We start from the raw sequence: 22,049 nt of genomic DNA on the forward strand, positions 1-22,049 counted from the left end.
ATTGATGAATCATTACCCAAGGCCTGATGAGGTACACCACTGGTCACCTTAAATCTGGCATATTCGCATGCCCTGTTTACTACTTTTTGATATCTGTCTGTCAACCATCCATTTCCTGATCCAAGTCAAGGGTTTATATTCCAATCCCATATTCTCCAGTTTATGCAACAGCTTTTTGTGTGGTATTCTATCAAATGCCTTAGAAAAATCCAACATTATCATAGTGTATCCATTTCATTTATCCAACTTGGCTGTTACATTGTTATAAAATATGAGTAAATTGCTAAAACATGACCTTCCTTTAGTAAACCCATACTGTTCCCTGCAGAGTATAGAATGCTTGTCTACCCATTTCTGTATGCGAGTTCTTACCAACCTCTCTAAAATCTTCACTACTACACTAGAGATACTGATAAGTCAGTCATTAGACACATAAGTTTTTGCACCACCCTTGTAGAATGGAACTATCATACATTCCTTCCATTCCTGTGGTATCATTCCTGAGCTGAGACTCAAGTTATACAAACATGTGAAAAGCTTAGCCAATTCAGCTGAACAGTCCTTTAGCAAATGGGCTGTTCTTCCACCTGTTCCTATTGCCAAATTCTTATCCAGGTTATGCAACAGCTCTTCAACCTTATTTTCATGAACCTCTAACTCTTCATCTAATCTAACAGTAGCACTGTGCACAATGTTACATACATCTGGTTGATATATCTTAGCAAAGTTGAGTATACTCAGTAATTGAACAATCTCATTAGCTTCCATCACTAGAGTATCATCTGCATTTATTAAAGTTATTCTTTCACATTCATTCTTTATTTTGCTTGTGGCATAATGATAAAATTCTTTTGGATTGCCTTTAGCTTTCATGGCCAATTTCTTTTCATACTTCAATTTGGCTTTCCACACAATACTTGTTATTTTTCTGGCCTGAGCTTTATATATTTCATAACTCCTCTTGCTTAAAAAGGTTGCACACTCATTTCACTCTCAACCTATTTATTCTTCATTATAATAAATTTAGTTCAATCCTTTATCCAAGTGTGAGCAAACAAAGTTTGCACCTGAAAGTATCTTCAGGACCGGGGTAAGGTGGTACAACACCGGGCAACTCGTTGCAAAGATGGAGCAAGCTAACATCACTCCTATCTCAGTATCTCCCATAATGCAAAACACATCTCCTTGCAGATATGTTTAATGTTATGAATTAAGGGAAGGGCCACTACCCAGACTAGTTTCGACCTTTATTGAGGGCTCTTCAGTGGGAGCCAGTCCAAGTGGAGATATGAGGCAGAAGCATTAGCAAGGTCATCTCTACCTATAGAAGTTGCCAAACGGTGTGCCACCTTTTTATTAAATTACTCTGGATTTAGAGAAAGATGTTGAAAGTTTATTTTTCACTTGGTTAGACTATAATAAATTTAGTTTAATCCTTTATCCAAGTGTGAGCAAACAAAAAAAGGTCGAAACTAGTCTGGGTAGTGGCCCTTCCCTTAATGCATAACATTATACATATCTGCAAGGAGATGTGTTTTGCATTATGGGAGATACTGAGATAGGAGTGATGTTAGCTTGCTCAATCTTTGCAACTAGTTGCCCGGTGTTGTACCACCTTACCCCAGTCCTGAAGATACTTTCAGGTGCAAACTTTGTTTACTCACACTTGGATAAAGGATTAAACTAAATTTATTATAGTCTAACCAAGTGAAAAATAAACTTTCAACTATTTATTCTTCGAACACTAGGGATACATTCAGATACTGCCTTATTTACCCCAGCGTTAGTAAGATATAATAAGTTTAGTTTAATCCTTTATCCAAGTGTGAGCAAACAAAGTTTGCGCCTGAAAGTATCTTCAGGACTGGAGTAAGGTGGTACAACACCAGGCCAACTCGTTGCAAAGGTGGAGCAAGCTACCAACACTCCTGTCTCAGTACCTCCTATAATTGAAAACACATCTCCTTGCGGATATGTCTAATGTTATGCATTAAGGGAAGGGCCACTACCCAGACTAGTTTCGACCTTTATTGAGGTCTCTTGTGAAAAATAAACTTTCAACATCAAAAAAGCGTTAGTAAGATGGGGTGTCACAGACCCTAAAGATATAGAAAGAAATAACTGTGACACCCCACCTTACTAACACTGGGTTAAGCACTTTTTCAAAGATTCCCATGCATTGCTGACATTTTTTTGCATTCTGCCATTGAACACACTGTGCAAATGATGCAGTTTGTGGCATACCAGGAAGGATAGTACATTGAACAGTACAGCCTGTGAATGCATACTGGAAGTGAACTGTTTATCATATCAAAATTGATGAGATAAACAATCTTGTTGTGCCACAACTACAGCAGTCCTGTGCATGGATTCATTTTCATGCATCGGTTGATTCATACAGGAGGTCCTTTGAAAACATTTAATGGAAGTTAGAATGATCAGCCATGTGTGTTTTTTCTGTACTTCATGGCCGTTTTATTCACCTGAACCGACCCCCATGACTTAGGGCTCTAGGGATTTCTCAAAGTCAGAGTTTATCAGGATATTTCTGATAACTTGCCAGTGCTGAAAGACAACATAACTCAGCATGCGTGCACCATCAATCCTGACCAGCTGCATTCTGCCATTGAACACACTGTACAAATAATGCAGTTTGTGGCATACCTGGAAGGTCAGTACATTGAACAGTACACCCTGTGAATGCATAATGGAGGTGAATAAAAATACGTTTTTTATGATTGTGTTGCCTCCATTTTCAGACAGAAAAATTACTACATCTACATTCAATATTCGGTATACCATACAGTACTCTGGTGGTGAATTTCGGAACTACTTTTTTTTTTTCTCAGTTATCACTTCCACATGATTCATTATGTATTCCTTCAGAGGTTCACGGCATTTAGATCACTTGATGATTCTCCACAAGGTCTTAAACAGGAATACTTTAATTTTGATTACCTTGTATATGAGATGCACTACATTTAAATGGTTTCAGTAGATGTGTGGAGAAAGTGTTTTTAGTGACAGTTTGGAAGTGCAAAACCAGGGAAACCAGAGATATTAAGGGGATGCAATCAAACAGGCGTCTGGCCACCTTTGTAATAAATGAGCATGTGGACAGAAATTATTATATAATGCTGATTGCGATTTCACAGGTTTCTGATTCAAATGGGTTTGTAATGACATTACAAGAGAATGTTGAAATGCATGTACATGAATGCCAGAATTATCAGGAATAAAGGAGAGGAGTTTCTGGCATTAGTCAGCTCAACTTGGCCAAAATTATAGGCATCAGCGAGACCTGGTTGACAGAAAATTATGTAGTTATGAAGGGAATTGTATTTTCAGGGAGGATAGAGGGAATATGAGAGGAGGTGGGGTATTGCCTGTGACAGCTGAAGAATTACAATCCTCAAAATTATAAGTTAAAGAAGATTTTAGGTCTGGCAGAGATGGTACATTTGAGGCTCTCTGGTGTGAGATAGAGGCCAGTTGGAGAAAATATATTGTTGTTTGCCGCTATAAACTGGTGGGTCCAAAGGAGGATATAGATACCATGTACCAGCAGATTAGCACAATGAGTGCAGGCTGAATAATTATTATGAGAGACTTTAACTATGGGGATATGGATTGGAAGGAGGAAAGGGGGTATGGCAAGATGAATTTATACAGTTGCTAAGGATTAATTACATGAAACAACATGTTACAGAGAGGACAAGGGGTTTGAGAGTGTTGGATCTGGTAATAGCATCAGAAGATATATCCATATCACTCTGCTCCCATTGGGGAGATTAAGCATACAGTCTTATTCTGGGAAGTTACCAAACACGTGGAATTTTCTGTCAATATAGGGTTTAGTAAGATTATACAAGAAAGGAAATGAGCTAGAATGTAAAAATTATAGAACAATTGCCTTGATAAGTCACCTTGGTAAAGTGATGATGATCATATTGACAGAAAGATTGAGAACACAATTGGAAGCATACCTTGCAGACGAGCAAGCAGGATTTAGGAAGGATAGAACTACAATCCAACAGATTTTGACAATGAAGTTAATAGCAGAGAAAGCTAGGAGAAAAAACAAAAACATATATACTTGCTTTGTTGACTTTCAGAAAGCATTTGACAGTATTGACCAGAAAGTGACATTAGCAGTTCTAGAATCCTATGGAATTGATAAAAAACTAATAGCTATATTAAAAGATGTTTACCAGAATGCAGTTGCAGCAGTTAGAATAGGTGATAATTTGGGGAAATGGTTTAAAACAAGCAGAGGTACTAGACAGGGAGACCCAATATCACCAAGCATTTTCATCGCACATTTAGAAAGAGCAATGGATAAAATGAAAGAAGATGCCAAAGGAATATCTGTACACGGAATGAGAATTAACAATCTGAGATTTGCAGATGACATTGTTATTATTGAAGAAGATGAAAGAGAACTACAAAAAACATTGAAACTGTTAAATGAGGAAGGGAAGAGATTTGGACTTGTTATGAACTTTATAAAAACAAAGACAATGGTATTTGGTGAGAAGAACATGAAACAAAAGATAAACAAGTGGATGGAACTGATATAGAAAATGTAGAACAATTCACATATTCAGGAAGTAAACTGACATATGACTTGGACTGTAAAAAAGAAATAAAGATCAGGATTGCAAAGGGAAGAACAAATCTGAAGGCCATGGATAACATCTGGAAAAGTAAAGTGATCAGTCTGCAAACAAAACTAAGAGTATTGGAAACATGCATCTTCAGCGGTGTACTGTACGGATCTGAAATGTGGGTAATAAATAAGGAATCAAGAAAAAGAATTTTGTCATTTGAAAGAACTTGCTACAGGAAGATTCTAAGAATAGGATGGGCACAGAAAATCACCAATGAAGAGCTCTATCAGAAGATACAACCAAAACAGAATCTAATGCAGAAGATTATAAAACGGAAGTTGCAATTATTTGGACACATCTGTAGAATGAGTGAGGACTGGAAGATAAAGACATTTATGTTTGGTATTTTGGATGGTTTAAACAGAAGAGGTAGACCATACAGAGAATGGATAGATGATATAAAAGACTGGTGTGGAATGGGTGTACAAAAACTGCGACACTGTGCACTGGACAAAGAAAGGTGGAAGAAGATAGTGAAACAGGCATCGGGCATCAACGGGCAGTGAGCCCATGATTCGTGATGATGATGATAGGGTTTATGTTGAACTCTAAAGCTGGCAATTATGACAGACATACGAGTCATCTTGGGGCAGTGCCATGGCTTGAGAAGCTACAAAGAAAGAATGTCAATAGTGCATGAGAAGTGGTCAGAGACTGTTTGAGAGAAGTAGCAGCAGACTGCATACCCAAGGGTTAGGAGAATAAACCAAGTGGGGATTAAGTGGATGAGTATAGATATAAAGCGAGAGATGAAAAAAAAAAAAAGCAAGCAAGAAAGAAAGAAAACACTGTACAGGAATATAAAAAAAAAAGTTGATCAGCATACTCATGAGCAGTACAAAGTGCAAGCAAGAAGAATGACTAGTAAGGTAAGAAAGGCCAAATTAGATTATAAAACAAAATTAGCTATGCAGGTTGAAGTAAACCCAAAAGAGTTTTTTTTTTTTGTTATGTAGCAAGTTAGAAGGAAAATGGCTATGTTAGGATAACTCTAAACATTGCTTATGGCAGGAAGGTGGCAGGTGCAAAAGGAATAGTTAAGTTGCTGAGTGATCATTTTGAAAATGTGTATCATCCAGTTGGAGATTTTGTAATTGTTAATGTGATAGAGATACATATCGAAATTGAGGTAGATGAACAGGAGGTGTTCAGCATATTGAAAAATATCAATGTGAACACAGCAGTAAGATGGGAGGTCATGTCAGCCCGTACTCTGTGAATGTGCAAGAGAACTGGAATTGCCTCTGATGCAGTTGTTCAGTCTAAGTCTCCTTTCTGGTGGGGTTCCAAGGTAGTGGAAGGAGAATAAGATAGTTTCATTGCATAAAGTTAGCTTCAAGACAGAGGTAGCAACTGCAGACCAATTAATATATCAGGAGTGGTTCTTAAAGTATTGGAAAAGTTGGTTAAAGGTAAAATCCAACAGTGGGTGGGTTGTAAAGCAACAGCAGAATTGGATAAAGGTAATGGCTACACTATGATACTGCTAGACTTTGCAAAGGCATTTGACAGAATAGCACATGGAAAACTATTACAAAAACTGGAGAGGATGGGAATGGATATGAAGCTAGTTGTATGGATGGTGGAGTGGTGGGGGGGGGGGGGAGACTAACATACAGATACTAGAGAGTGGTATATTGTGAAATGGAATCTAGGAGAATGTAGGTCACTAATAGAGTGCCTCAGGGTTCTGTACTAGGGCCACTACTCTTTAATTTGTATATCAATGATATAGGGAAAGATTTAAGAGGGATATTCAGTTGTTTGCTGATGATGCAAAACTGGGGGAAACAATAGTTGATAAGTAGGATGATTTAAATAAATTTGCATTGTGAGCAAAGGATAATGATTATCAAGTTAATGTTGCAAAATGTAAGGTTATGCACTTCAGGTTAGAAAGGTTGCATATGGTCTGTAATGTTGAAGGTACTGGACAGGAAATTGATGAGATTAGTGACCCGGGAATAATAGCGGACAGAGGGTTGAAGTTCAGAGGGCATATTGCAGAAGTTGGTAAAGCAGTCCAAAGGATTAAAAAACATGCTCAACAATTAAGATACAGAAGTTATTATCCCTTTTTATAAGGCTACAGTTCAGCTGCATCTTTTAACCACTGTGCACTGATTTGGTCACCTGGGTTTCTTGGGGAACAGCAGGTAGTAGAGAAGATTCAGGGGATGAGTGACTAAGCTGGCGACAGGTCTCTAAAATGCTTCCTATGAGGATAGGTTGAAGGTGTGCGGGTTACAAAGTTTAGTTGATAGGCAGAAAAGAGGGGACATGATAGAATCAGAAACTTTTAAGATATTAAAGAAGTTTTATAAAATTGATGCAAAGAAAATTTTTCAATATATGACAAATAGTCAGTGAATTAGAGGTTGTGTAAGAATTTGTTTAGTAGGGGTGGGCAAACTAGATTTTTTGCACAGAAAGTGATGAATAAGTGGAATGGATTGCCAGAATTAGCTGTGAGTTCCCTGACAGTGAGGAGATATGATAGGTGTTGTGTGTATAAATGTCCATATAGGTCTCTATATGATGAGTCTCAAGACTATGGAGGTACATATAATAATAATAATACAGATGATGTTATACTCCAATGTAAATCACTATAAAATCTTCAGAGCTCTAACTAAATTAAATAACTTCTCTAATAAATTTGATATGAATTGAAAATCATATCATATTCTGTTGAAAATCAGCATTAAAAAATGGAAGGCAGTGAGAAGGAAAGTATAGGCAAATTAGCTTAGCAGATAAGAAAAGACTGATTTTATGGATGATTTTAATTATGGTAATATGGATTGATGGATTAGAATGAAGAGACATATGGAAGCAAAGAGAATGAATTTCTCAAAAAGTTGGGAGACATCTACCCTTTTTTGAGAGATGAGAGACATCTACCCTTAGAAGTACATAACAGAAGTCACATGAAGATCAAGGGTCTTGGATTTGATCATTTCATCAGAGGTTGTCAAATCTTCTAGCTAGTTAGAGTAACCACAAACTGGAAGAATAAGTAGACAGGAGGCATAAAAGTGGTAATGATCAACTGCATGAGGAATACGAAAAACAGGCACCATCATCATATGTTCATTGGGCATCCACAGATGGTGTATGGTCATCCGATGCTTGGTGATGTGCCACACCAGTCCTTGCCATGTAATCCTGTTGTATGCCTTTCTGGAGGGTTCAACTCTCTGAAGATCAGTCACTCCACGCACACCATCCATCCATCCATCCATCTCATTGATGGTGTATCCCTTCCTCTTTTTCCCAGAACTTTACCTTCTATTACTGTTCTGAGAAGTCATCCTTTCAAATCATAGGCAAAGAAGGTGAATTGCTTGGTAAGGATTTCAAAAGTGTCATATGAGCAGTATTTAGCTAATGGCATAAACACACACACACAAAAAAAAATTCTTTTGATATGTGGCCTGTAGAAGAAAGAATGATTATGGAAGGATGATGATGATACTTTTTATTGAAAATGGTAGAATATAACCACTGTTGAGGATGTAGTTAGGACATTAAATAAGGTATTTCATCCTTGTGCATATGACATCATGCAGAGCCTGGGTATTTGGGAAAGGTAAAGAAGAGACTGATGGTGAGTGATCAGGAGGGAATTGAATAAACTTGATGAAGAATTGAGTAAACTCAGTGTTAATAAGGCTGTAAGGTCTGATGATATATGGCCATTATGTAGATGACACTAACATGTACAAGTAAAGAGATCATAGTTGCATTATATAAAGCCTTGATCGGGCCATGTATGGATTACTGCACACAGATTTGATCACCTGCTGAAGCAATAGTGGAAAGGGTCCAGAGATGATTGAATAAAGTGGTTTCTGGTCTCTGGAATGTTGAGTATGAAGAAAGATTGAGAAAATGCAGTTTGCAGAGTCTACTAGATAGGAAGATGATAGAGGAGATATGGTTCAAACATATAAGTTGGTATGAATAAAGCTAATATAAGGTGGCATTTTCACTTAAATGGTTGAAGGAATATTAGCAAAACTAGGTGCTCGAGGTTAAGATTACAATAAAAAGACCCATAGGAAGATCAAGACCTACATGGATTGATACAGTTAATAGTGGCTCAGAAAAATGAAGTGTAAGGTCTGACACTTGATATTTACTGGAGACCTGATAAATAACAGATTAAATTGGAACAAAATTATTGATTGGATAATAGTAACAAACTTAATTCTGTAGTATCATGTACACCGTACACCCTTTGTGGGTACATATCAGGAAATGACGATCATGGTTTCACAGTTAAGTGTCTCCACAATGCAATTGGAAGCACAACGGAACACTGCACCCTTCAATTGGAAAAGATCTGCATTCGGTTCTGGTCATGACAAGAGGAATCTTTATACGGGCTTTCAGTTAAAGGTGAATTAGTCAATCTCATATGGAGATAGCAGAGTTTTTCATCCCAAGTACAAGCAAATCTGCCGTGAGAATACATGCAGTTTACAGACAAACAATACCATTAGTGATGGTGGTGAGCAGTAGATTTTAATGGTAGTAGTGTTGCATGTAGATGGAGAATTAAGTAGTAGGGGATTGGTGAGTATATGTAGCAGAGTAGAGTAGATAAGTAGATTGGCCTCCTGTGATAAGTCGTTATACATTACATGATACTCCTTGGAAACATCATGTAATAATAAGAATAATAATTATTATATTAAGTGGCATTCTTAAACAATGACATTAATCTTGTTGCATTAGTGACTTGTGGACATATTGTTATTTCTCTTGCTCCTCTCCATTTTAAAAATAATCACATTTTCTCCCCTGTGTGTTTGATATGTGTATTGTTTTCTAACTCAGTCATTCATTTGCTGTGCCTGTTATAGTGTTATTTGATTTTTACAGCGTTAAAGTTGATTTGTAATTGCACTCAGTTTTCTAATGCTGTACTAATATTCTGATATTGATATATTGTATGCAGATATATACTTAATATTTAATCATAAAAGTTATGTTACCAAAAAATTTTCCATAGCATTTGCTGCATCAATAGTTATGTCAGGAAAAATTGCAAAATGATCCATTTTTCCTCACATGACTATTGATGGCAAACCAGTGTTATGAAAAAAAATTTTGGTTATATATTTATGATTAAATATGAAGCATATATCTGCATAAAGTATCAATATCACAATCAATACCTCACATAGAAAATGCATCTACAAGCATACAAAGATGTAATCTTAGAAGAAATTCTTCTTCTTGAAATACTATGTGGTATGTCTTGTCCGAAGAGTAACAATTGCAAGCAATTTCGAACAATGGAATGTGTATTTAGCACATTCCAGCCAAAAAAAATATAACCTCAAATGATAACCTTAAATGTTTTCTGTGTTTTCTATAGCTAGTCGATTGGAGAATAGAATTGCTGTCTACTTGGCAATGAGGCCATCACTTACCTTTCAAATTTTACATTATTATAAATTTTATATGATTGTTCTTATCTAAACAAAGTGTTCAATTTTATTTTTTAAGAATGTGATTCGTAATTGGTATGCCAGAGATGAAACCATAGTCAAGTGCTTCAAAGACCTTCATCAGGCATCTTTGGAATCTGCTGCTGCTTTTAAGAAAAGTAAGATTATTTTTTTATTTTGAATATATTATGCATTAGCACTTCTTAATGGAGTAATTTTTGACAGTTAAGGAAGTTGAATTTGTTATAAATTACCTGCATACTAATTTTTATCTACAAAATATTTATTTATACGAACAGAAATTTCATCATCATCATCAAATTCCTGCCATGTATCCTCAAGGGGTGTACAGGATATGATAGTACTACATGAAAAATTTACATCATTACAAACTTCTTATCTACAATACTGATATTTTTTCCTCCAAATCAAGACTCCAACATTATCAGATCTTACATTTCTATTGTCTAAGGCACTTTTTAATGTATCAATCCACCTATATCTTGGTCTTCCTCTGCATTTTCCTGCCAACCTGGCAGAGATTACCTGGTTTGCTAATCTTTCCTTACCCATTTTTGTTTAAATGACCATACCACCTGAGATTAGCTCTGCTAATGCATTCCTGGATGCTGACAATGTCAAGTTCTTTCCTATCCTCCTTTTTAATATGATATTGTCATTGATGCCATCTGTTCATGCCTATAATCTTTCTCAGGACTCTCATATCTGTGGTCTCTATTCTTTGGTCAAGTGTTTTACTTCTGACCCAGCTCTCAGATCCATAAGTTAAAACTGGTTTGAACACGGTCTTGTATACAGCTAATTTAGTATTCTGACTAATTTTTCTCTTATTCCATATGAATTTATTCAGTTGACTTCCTACCATAACAGCTTTGTTGATTCTGTTGTCTATTTCCATACCATCTCCACTAAAAATCGTGCCTAAGTAGCTGAAATGTTTTACTTGTTCTATAGGTTCTCCATTCACAATGCAGCTGACATTTTGAATGATTCTGCCTATTTTCATCGTCTTTCTCTTGTTATTGCTGACCTTCATACCATATCTATTACAACAGTTATTCAATTTAGTCAGGGAATCTTGCAGACTTGTAGCAGATTTATTTAGAAGTATAACATTGTCAGCATAAAGCAAAGAGCGCTGACATTAACATCTCCAATTTTGATATCAGGTTTAATACCACTTTTCTTCATAATGTGATCCATATAGATAATGAATAACAGAGGGGATAATGTACATCCTTGTCTTACACCAGATTTAACATTAAACCATCTTGCTGTACTTCCTTCAATTCCAACTGCTGACTTACAACTCAAATAAAGATTAAGTATTGCTTGATATAATCTCCATTGACACCATATAACTATTGCATATTGAATAACTTCTGTCTTGGTACCTTGTCATATGCCTTTTCCAGATCTTCTTCTTCTTCTCTCTTCCATCATGTATATGGATGATGATGAGGCCGAATGAACTCTTTCCACTTCTGTCTGTCTCGAGAGAGTCCGAACAATTCTGACCTGTTTGGTGTCGCTTGTTGTGATTTGGTTTCCAGATCTACAAAACTTAAATACAGATCTTTGTTATATTCCCTTGATTTCTCAACTATTTGTCGTAAAGTGAAGATCTGATTCTGACAGCCTCTATTTTGCCTGAATCCAGCTTGTTCTTCATGAAACTTTTCTTCCACAATTCTTCTCAACCGTGTCTCAAGTATACTTGCATAAATCTTACCTGGGACACTCAGTAGTGATATACCTCTGTAATTCTCACATTCAGTTTTATTTCCCTTTTTATATATGGGTACTATCAGAGCTCTACTCCAATCATCAGGAATTCGTCCCTCTGTCCAGGCCTTCTGAACTATGCAGTGAAGCCACTGTAGGACTTAACTTTTATACCTGGTCGAATATCATTTTATACCTGGTTGCATTTCTGGTCGAATATCATCTATTCCTGCTGCATTTCCACATTTCAAGCCTTTGACGGCTTTTTCTGCTTCAGGTATGGATATATATTCCTGACTGTATGCCTGTTGAATGCTTTTTACCACTTTGCTATCACTGCTTGTTTCATTTAGCAATTTTTCGAAGTGATTACTATATGCTTCAAGGATATCTTTTTCTCCAGTTTTCATGTCACCTTGATCATCTCTAATTCCTTTTACAACACTCTTTCCTCCATTTCTGAGCTTCTTCAACAACCTCCAGTATATCTTGCCACCTTCTTGATATTTATTTTCTATGTTCTTACCAAAGTCTTCCCATGACTTTTGTTTAGCTAGTTTTACACAGTGTTTAGCTTTCTTACATTTGTCTCTGTATTCTTAAGAGCACATGCTGACTTATTTACCATGAACTTTTGATATTTTCTTCTTTTCCTTCACTGCCTCTTTAACTTTCTGTGTCCACCATGGAGTTCTGATTTTTTCTATCCTTGCAGACAACCTCACTACATGCCTCTCTGGCTGAATCAATCAGAATTTTCTTCAAGGCTTGCCACTGAATCTCCAAGGTTTTGTTCCTATTCTCAAACTCTTTCATTTTTTCTTCAATAATCTTTGTGTATTTTAGTCTACAGTTCACATCTGAGAGCTGCTGAACTTTTATTCGCATTAAAACTTTCTTGCATGTTCTTTTTAAAATGAAATTCAATTTTATCCTGCTCAAGACTAAATAGTGATCACTTCCAATTTCAGATCCTCTGTACACACTCGTGTCCTGCACCAGGGAGAAAACATCACTGTCGACCATAACATAGTCAATGAGACTTTTCTTATTCCTTGCCTCTTCTCTCCATGTGAATTTGTGCACATTTTTATGTTGGAACATGATGTTAGTAATAACCAGTCCATGTCCTGAGCAGAAATCCAACAGGTATTTGCCATTATTATTAGCTTTGCTCTTTTCTCCAAATTTTTCCAAAATATTTTTGCACTCCCAAGAAAAACAGAAATTTACAAAGAGAAATTTCTGTTTGCAGTATATTTAATATTATATTACACTATTAAAAAAAAACTATAACATCATCATCCTTTCTGACCTGTTCTGGTCTTATTCCATCTTTTCCTTGGCTATTCTTGACTTCTATGTCTGCAACTGAGTAGTATCGAAGTATCTTTTTTTTGGGTAGTCTTGAACTGTCCATTCTCTTAATATGTTCAGTGCTCTTGTTATGTGTGTATATGTTGTCCAATACTTAGTCTGTTTTTAACTCTCTGTGTTTTTGTGCTTCTTTTTTTGTCCCAGAAAATATAGCCTGTTGTTCTTCATAGGAAATTTGTTTCTCTGGTTTTTATTCTTCTTCTTTCTTCTGCACTTTTTTTGGTCCATAATCACTTCCCTGCAGTATAAAAGATTTTGTCAAAACTTTGTAAACTCCTGTTGTTGTTAGCTTTTGCATGTTTTAGGTTTGCAAATATTATTAATCATCCCTGTTATCTTTAGGAAATTTGAAATTTTGTTATCACTATATATATATATATATATACATACAGTAAAACCCCTTTTTTATACTTTTCAGGGGACTGATGGAAAAAAGTGCAAATAGCAGGAAATGTAAAAAAAACGTTTAAATAAGGCTAAAAGATGACTTACTGCTAGTATGTTAGTCTACATACCAGATTACAAAATTTAATAACTGAAAATAAATGAATTTACAATTACTTACATTTATCTATTTAAAATAATCTTTATTTGTTGATTGTTTTTGCTTTTCGTTTTTTTTTTATTTTATATATATTTTTTAACATCGCGCCAGAATGCTTTGCATTGAGTTCAGTGCTTGACCTGTTTTTTACTATCGTGTTCAAAGTGGACATGGAGAGTCCAAGATCTTTTGCTAAATGCACACGTGTTCCGGAATGCCAATCTACACGTCGCAGAATTGCCATCTTTTCTTCTACCGAAATACATTTTCTGTCTTTTTTCTCCATGTTACTAACATGGATAATCCACCACCGCAACTTGAAAGCAACTTTCATACGCTAAATTATGTAGTAGAAATTCTGCAATATCAATTCATACTGTGATTGAAAAATCACGGTATCGCTCATTTACATTACTGCGGCAAGCATGCAGGTCACCGTGATTGCAGAAACGAAACTACAGCCGAAAGTAAGTAACGCCATCTGGGAACAGAAATGCGCTGATTTCCGCAGCAATCGATTCAAAAATCAGTATTGCCACCCGAGAAAAAACGCAAATCACCAGAAATAATGTCCACATCGAGTTGTTAATGGTGGGAAAACAATACATCGTAAGAATAGGCCTTAAGACGGGACCAATGGAAAATGACGTAAATGGCAGGAAAACGTAAATTGCGGGAACGTAAAAACAGGGTTTTACTGCATATATATATATGTTACCGCTAAAGCTCGAAAGCCGTTAATGTGCACATTACCTAGCTAATCTGCAGATTACCTGATTTGCTCCATTAACTTGGGGAATCAAGAATTTTCCGCATTTTACCTAGGTAATGTGCACATTAACGGCTTCCCTATCGTTAAAGTTCAAAAGTTTGTTTCTCTCGTTTCCTTTCCCTACTTCTTCCCCCCTCTCCCTCCACTTTTAGTTTGGTTTCGCCAGTGTCATATGTTTTGCAAATTCATTTCCTTAATTGTAATAATATTTTAAACCGTTTGATTGTTTGTATTATAGTTTTTTAATTGATTGATGATTGATTCTATCAACTAATTTGTTGATTGTTTGATTGTATTAACTTGATTCTTTAGATATCGAAAAATAAATAAATAACATTGTGTTAATTTAAGCTTACAGAAACGTTGCTGTTGTTCCAGCAAAGATCTTATTTTCACTTTAACGAGTGCCTAGTAGGTAATGTGCAAATTATCTAGGTAATTTGCAGATTACCTAGGTAATTTGAGAAATGAAACAATTTTCGGCACTTTAACGGATCACCCTAGTTAATCTGCACTATACCTAGATAATCTGTAGAATAACTGATTTCTGCACTTTAGCGGTAACATATTTATTATGAAAAGCTATAAGATGAATTTGGAAGCACTAAATTAATTCACTTAGCTACAAAAATCCATCACCATTTTCATGAATTCAAGTGATTGTATTGTCTAGACTGTAGACACTCTAAACAGATTTGCCTCTGCAACTTGCTCACATGGCACAGGAAGTAACCAATTAGAGGTGTATCAAGTTGGAATAGGGTAAGGTAATATTGGAGTGGAGACATAGGAAAAATCACTAAATAAAATAAGTGACAAATATGATTTATCATATAATTTATTAAAAAAGTATTGACTATCAATTAGAAATTGTGAAAGAAAAAGAAATTGTGCACATGCAGCTTAGAGGGAACATTGGTGATAGCAGAGAAACAGTAATGTGTGTGCGTGTGTGTGTGCGTGCGTGCGTGTGTGTGTGTAAAATGCAGACACTGGAAAGCACTGCGCAGCTTGAGTGCCACTGTCTCTGACTTGAGTAGCAGTGGAAGTAATGACTAAGGAATGCATGAGTACCAACATATAGATACAAATGCGGATAAGATGATATTCATCTTATCCACGTTTTCACCCTGCTTCATTGCCATCATCACACTTTCCATCATTCCTTTACACATGACCTGAAAGGCAGTGTGAAAGTGCAAGAGATTTGAGATTGATATTAGTTGGGCAGCAGAAGAATGTGAGAGAAAAAATAGTGAGGATGTTGCCTAGGTATGATCATGCAGAGAAGAGAAGAAGAGTTTGCGTGTTAAATATCTTCATGATTAGACTACTTGTATATGGATGCTGATGACTTCACATGAATTGCTTTACTATCCCATAATGCAAAGCACACTTCTTCTCAGAGGTGGGTAATGCTATGCATTAAGGGAGTATCATTATCCAAACCAGTTTTAACCCTTTTATGAGGGTATCATCAGTTGGATCAAGACCCATGGAAGATATCAAGGTTGAATTGATGGAGATGTTATATATTTCTCATACTTACCAAGAATATAATTTCTTGGAAGTATAATTTATTTTCTAACCAAGAGGAAAAAAAAACTGTCTGCATCTTTTTCTGATCCACAGTATTTTAATAATAAGAGTGATACACCTTTTTGCTACTTGTATGTGAAAAATATATGAATTCTGCATTAATTCAACCTTGCTATCTTCTCTAGTTTGGCTCCCACTGATGACATTTAATGATGTTCTTCCTTAGGCTGGCTTTCTTCCTGGAGAGTAGAGTGATTCTGTCAGTAACAGGCTTTTGTCTGTCACTGAGTGGAGCCACTACTGAGTTTCCTGTCCTAGAGTGATTCAGGTCAGGAGTTTAGTAGTGATCCTTTGTGAGATTTAGAGTGATCTGGTAGATTGCTCAGAGTTTATTGAGCAGTACTCTCACACTTTAACAGTGCCTCAAAAAAAAAAAAAAAAAAAAAAAAAAAAAAAAAAAAAAAAAAAAGGTCAAACCAGTCTGGGTAGTGACCCTATCTTAATACATAGCATTATGCACCTTCGAAAGGAAGTGTGCCTTGCATTATGGGATACTAAGGCAATTGATATGAAGTGATACAAGTAGCCTTAGTTGTGTAAACCTTGTTTACATGACTAAGCAGCCAAAGGTGCAAACTTTGTTTGCTTACTCTTGGACAAAGGATTAAACAAGAATATAAATTTATTTAATTTAATCTCTTCTTTTATCAAAATGCTTTCCAAGAATCTGCACGATTCAAGCCTCTCTTTCAACATTCTTGCTATTGCGTCATTCATTATTGCTGCTTTTCTTCTCAACTTTGCATTATTATATCTGGATAATATGCTCATTATCTTCCCTGTCACACTTCTGCTATGCAATCTAACATTATCTTCAAATCTCTTGCCACTCAATTCACACAGCTTCTCAAGTCATTTGTATCTACCATTACTATCATCTCATTCACGTGGTCATCTGGCTTAATTGCCATAATCTCATTCTCTTATTATTCTGCCAAGCAAGCATCTAGATTTCTGTTTTGCACACCATGGCATAGTCATTCATTCATGTAGGTGAGCAAGGAATTCATTCATTCTTTGCTCGCCTACATCCTTCCCTCTTTCTCTCTCTCTCTCCTTGTTTTCTCACTTGCCTGCCTTCCTCTAAAAACTCCTTCCCATGCTTCTGCACTATCACAACTTACTCTCATTATCTCTTTTCCTGGTTTTCACATTCCCTCCTCTATCTCCCCCCCCTTTCATTTCCATAACACTCTTATCACTGTGCTCTTGTTCACCTTACATCAATTAGCCTTACAAGTTTTTCTAATCTCTCCTGAACTTCATGCCTCTCAACTCATTTTTCATACACTACACTTCTCTCTCTATCTCTAAACATCTTACCCTCTGCCAACATTTACCTACCCAATCAACACCATCCTTCAAATCTACTACACTTCCTAATGTCGTATTCATATCCATATCGTATTTGCCTTTCTCTCTCATCCTTCTCCCCAAGCATTCACTTGTTTCTGACACACTTCTATTACCACCACCATAGAAACCAGAAATGCTTGTCATAATATTTGGTATATTACATATACTATGTATTTCAACAAAATATACCTTCATTGGTTGTATGAAATATTTTGACTGCATAACACAATAAATATATTATGGCTAGTTTCAGATGAATTTTCTTTCCCAACTTGCTGCACCAGAAAATGATGATTACTTTCAGAAGGTGTAACTGTTTTACCTTAATCAGAAGTATATGCATTTCGGATTGATATTTAATGTAATATTGGTGCTCAGAGCATTGAAATTATTTCATTTTTTAGGATTCTGTATTCCATTGCCTTTTCGGTTTTATGTCATAAATATTGCTTCCTTACATTATAATACTACAGTAATATTAATGCTGTTATATTTCATCATAGATGATCTAAAAGCTATAGGTGAACTGATGACTCGCTATTGGGAGCAGAAAAAGATCCTTGCTCCAGGATGTGAACCAGTTGCAGTGAAAGAATTAATAGAGCTGTTAGCCCCTTTTAGTTATGGTTGGTTATTAGCTGGTGCAGGTGGAGGTGGTTTTATGTGCATTTTGACCAAGGAACCAAATTCTCTGGCGCTAATCAAAGATATTATTAGGAACAGAAAAAAGGTAATTATATGAAGTTATAAATTTTGATGTGATTGTAAAAAAGAATAAAAGAACACTTTTTTTGCTTTTTCGGTCTTTTGTTTTTGTGATTTTGATGTGTAAATATTTAAAAATTTATTTAAATTGACATACATCCCCCCCCCCAGCATTGATGCATCTTTATATAAATGCCAGGAGTATCAGGAATAAAGTAGATAAATTAGTGGTATTGATAGCCTTAACTACGTTGGCAACAACTATTAAATTATTTAAGGAATTCACAACATACTGGAATTGGGATCAATGAAACATGGTTCACAGAAGATGATATACTGACAGGAACAAGAAGAGTTTAGCATATTTTGGCAGGATAGAAAGAGCAAATGTGGTAATGAAGTATTGCTTATGATAAGCGATGAGTTATGTCCTCTCAGAGCAGAGAATTTGGAGGGAAATGCCACTAATTTTTTCAGAGCATATATTGTGAGGCAGGGGTGGGCAGGACAAGATATTTAGTAGAATGCAGCTGTAAGCCAGGGAACAAAGTGGATTAAAAGCAGGAGGCAATTAAGTTGAGTTTGGCAAGTGCAAAATGAATGATCATTATGGAAGATTTTAACAGATCAGCAGTATAAATTGGGAAGCAGGAATAGCCTGTAATAGTAAGGGAATAGAATTTCTGGGATTCTTGAGAGACCAGAATCCCAGAAAAAAAAGAAGGAACATGAAGCTCAAGATTTTTGGATTTGGCCTAGCATCAGAAAGTCTGATTGTCTGATTTAACTCCACTAATCTGTTATCTATTACCATCCTCCTTTGTGGTTGTTTATTCAACATTAGAGATATCATTGTATGTGCTTTTTTTTCTTGTTCAGTACATTGGTCACCTTGTTATAAAATGTAATTTATTAAGTTACATTAAAAATAGCATCTCTTTACCCATCAGTACAATTTTATACTATAGTTCTAACCTCTCCAATACCTTTGCTACTTTACAGATCATCTTCAACACACACACACACATGAATCTTAGATGGATGCTAAATGGAAAATATGTTTGATAGTAATTTCATCAAGTAAACTCTCTAAACTTTCAAGCATAATAGTTTTCATGAATATTTGCTCACAAAACTAAAACCAAATGTTACATAACATGTTATGTAACATTTGGTTTTGTTACATAGCATGTTACAAAACTATTTTAATATAATTTTAATTTAAAATTATAGACATAAGCATACTTCAAGTTTATTCTCCAGCACTGCATGTTGTGCAAATATCCATATGGTAGACAAAATGAATACTGATCTGTTAAAAGGGGGGGGGTCGGTTTGAAAAATAACTATAACTTTTATGACGATAGTGAGTGATAGCATCTAAAATTTCGCAGACAAGGATAATATGATATGTGAGGGTCAGTATGGATTTGTTAAGGGACACTTTTGTTATAATAATCTGATTGTCTTTTATCATGAAATAGCCAAAGTGGTTGATAAAGGAAAGGCAAAGGCATATACTGCCATTATTTTGGATTTTACAATGGCATTTGAGGTGCCATATAATAACCTGATACTTATGTTACAGCATATGGATTTAGATATCAGATATCAGAACAAGGAAAAAGAAATTCTTGTGTGAAGTTCCACAAGTTTTAGTACTGGGACCTCCACTGTTTATGACAGTGATATTGTCAGTGGATTGCAGGAGTTGTTTACAGATGACGTGAAGCTGGGAAGGATTATTAGTGTCAATGTTATGGCAAGGCAGCAGGAGTAGATGATATTCGACCAGAAATGCTGAAGTATGGTGGTATAAAAGTCTTACAGTTGCTGCACTGTATAGCTCAGATATCCTGGACAGAGGGACAAATTCCTGATGATTGAAGTAGAGCTCTAATGGTACCCATATATAAAAAAGGAAATAAAATTGAATGTGAGAATTACAGAGGTATTTCCCTACTGAGTGTTCCTGGCAAGGTCTATGCAAGTATACTTGAGAAACGGTTGAGAAGAATTGTGGAAGAAAAGCTTGGTGAAGAACAAGCTGGATTCAGGCCAAATAGAGGCTGTCAGGATCAGATCTTCTTTAAGACAAATAGTTGAGAAAGCATGGGAATATAACAAAGATCTGTATTTAAGTTTTGTCAATCTGGAAAAGGCATATGACAAGGTGCCAAGAGAGAAGCTATTCAATATGCTACAGTTATATGGTGTAAATGGGGCATTATATCAAGCAATTCTTAGTGTTTATTTGAGTTATAAATCAGCAGTTAGAATTGAAGGAAGTACAGGAAGATGGTTTAATATTAAATCTGGTGTGAGACAAGGATGTACATTATCCCCTCTGTTACTCATTATCTATATGGATCCCATTATGAAGGAAAGTGGTATTAAACATGATATCAGAATTGGAGATGTTAATGTCAGCTGTTTGCTTTATGCGGACTATGTTATGCTTCTAAATAAATCCCTTGCAAGATTCCCTGACTAAATTGAATAACTGTTGTAATAGATATGGTATGAAGGTGAGCATTAAAAAGACAAAGACAATGAAAATAGGTAGAATTGTTGAAAATGTCAACTGTGTTGTGAGTGGGGAACCTGTGGAACAAGTAAAACATTTCAGCTACTTATGCATGATTTTTAGTGAAGATGGTAAATTAAATATGGAAATAGACAACAGAATCAACAAAGCTGGCATGGTAGGAAGTCAATTGAATAAATTCATATAGAATAAGAGAGAAAGTAGTTTGAACACTAAATTAGCTGTATACAAGACAGTGTTCAAACCAGTTTTAATTTATGGATCTGAAAGCTGGGTCAGAAGTAAAACACTTGACCAAAGACTAGAGATTGCAGATATGAGAGTCCTAAGAAAGATTAGAGGGGTGAACAGATGGCATCAATGGAAATATGATATTAAAAATGAGGATATTAGGAAAGAACTTGACATTGTTGGCATCCAGGAATGCGTTAGCAGAGCTAATCTCAGGTGGTATGGTCACTTAAACAGAATGGGCGAGGAAAGATTGGCAAAACAAGTGTTCTCTGCCAGGTTAACAGGAAAACGACCCAGAGGAAGACCAAGAAATAGGTGAATTGATATGGTACAAAGTGCCTTAGACTATAGAAATATAAGATCTGATAATATTGGAGTCTTGACAAGTAACAGACTGATTTGGAAGAAAATTGTAGATAAGAAGTTATTAATAATGTAAATTTTTCATGTAGTACTATCACATCCTGTACACCCACTTGAGGGTACAAATCAGGAATTTGATGATGGTGATGATGTTATGGCCCTTCAAGAGGATTTAAAAAAAGTTGGGCAGATGGACGAATGAATAGGGATTGCAGTTTAATATAAGGTCTTGAAATTTGGGGTCAATCAATAGACAGTTGTATACTCGATTAGCAGAACTATACTAGAGGAGGTGGATGAAGCAAGGGATCTTGGAGTGATGATCAATAGAAATTTAAAGTGTAGAAGAGATACCATGATGGTGGTGAAGGTAACTTAGAGAATTTCTGCAATACTGAAAAAGGATGTTGACCAGCAGAGATATAAAGCTGCTGATCCCATTATATAAATCCCTGATCAGACCACATCTGAATTATTATGCTCAGATATGATACTAGAATTTGAAGGGGGATGAATTAACTTTGGAGAAGGTACAGAAAAGTATAACAAAAATGATATCAAGACTCTATGATGTTAGTTATAAGTATAGTAGACTAAGGGCATATAGGCTGCAAAGTAAAAGATGAAGAATCATATCTGTAAAAGATATAAGATAACTTTTACAGATATGATT

At 35.7% G+C, this 22,049-nt stretch overlaps 1 protein-coding gene across 5 annotated transcripts in view; it reads left to right on the plus strand.

The window, feature by feature from the left end:
* The window catches only part of LOC150103432 (L-fucose kinase-like), a 455,316-nt gene that overhangs the window by 422,941 nt on the left and 10,326 nt on the right, over positions 1-22,049 (plus strand). For all 5 annotated transcript variants that reach the window (XM_090397435.1, XM_090397431.1, XM_090397433.1 and 2 more), the window contains 2 exons: positions 10,191-10,290; positions 18,030-18,256. In XM_090397435.1, coding sequence (XP_090253561.1) covers positions 10,191-10,290; positions 18,030-18,256 — 327 coding nt within the window. The remainder of the gene's footprint in view (positions 1-10,190; positions 10,291-18,029; positions 18,257-22,049) is intronic.

The sequence above is a fragment of the Typopeltis vanoorti genome, chromosome 9 (genome assembly GCF_054136105.1).
Source record: "Typopeltis vanoorti isolate ZY-2024b chromosome 9, IOZ_Tvanoo_1.0, whole genome shotgun sequence".
In the NCBI taxonomy this organism is placed as follows: Eukaryota; Metazoa; Arthropoda; class Arachnida; order Uropygi; family Thelyphonidae; genus Typopeltis; species Typopeltis vanoorti.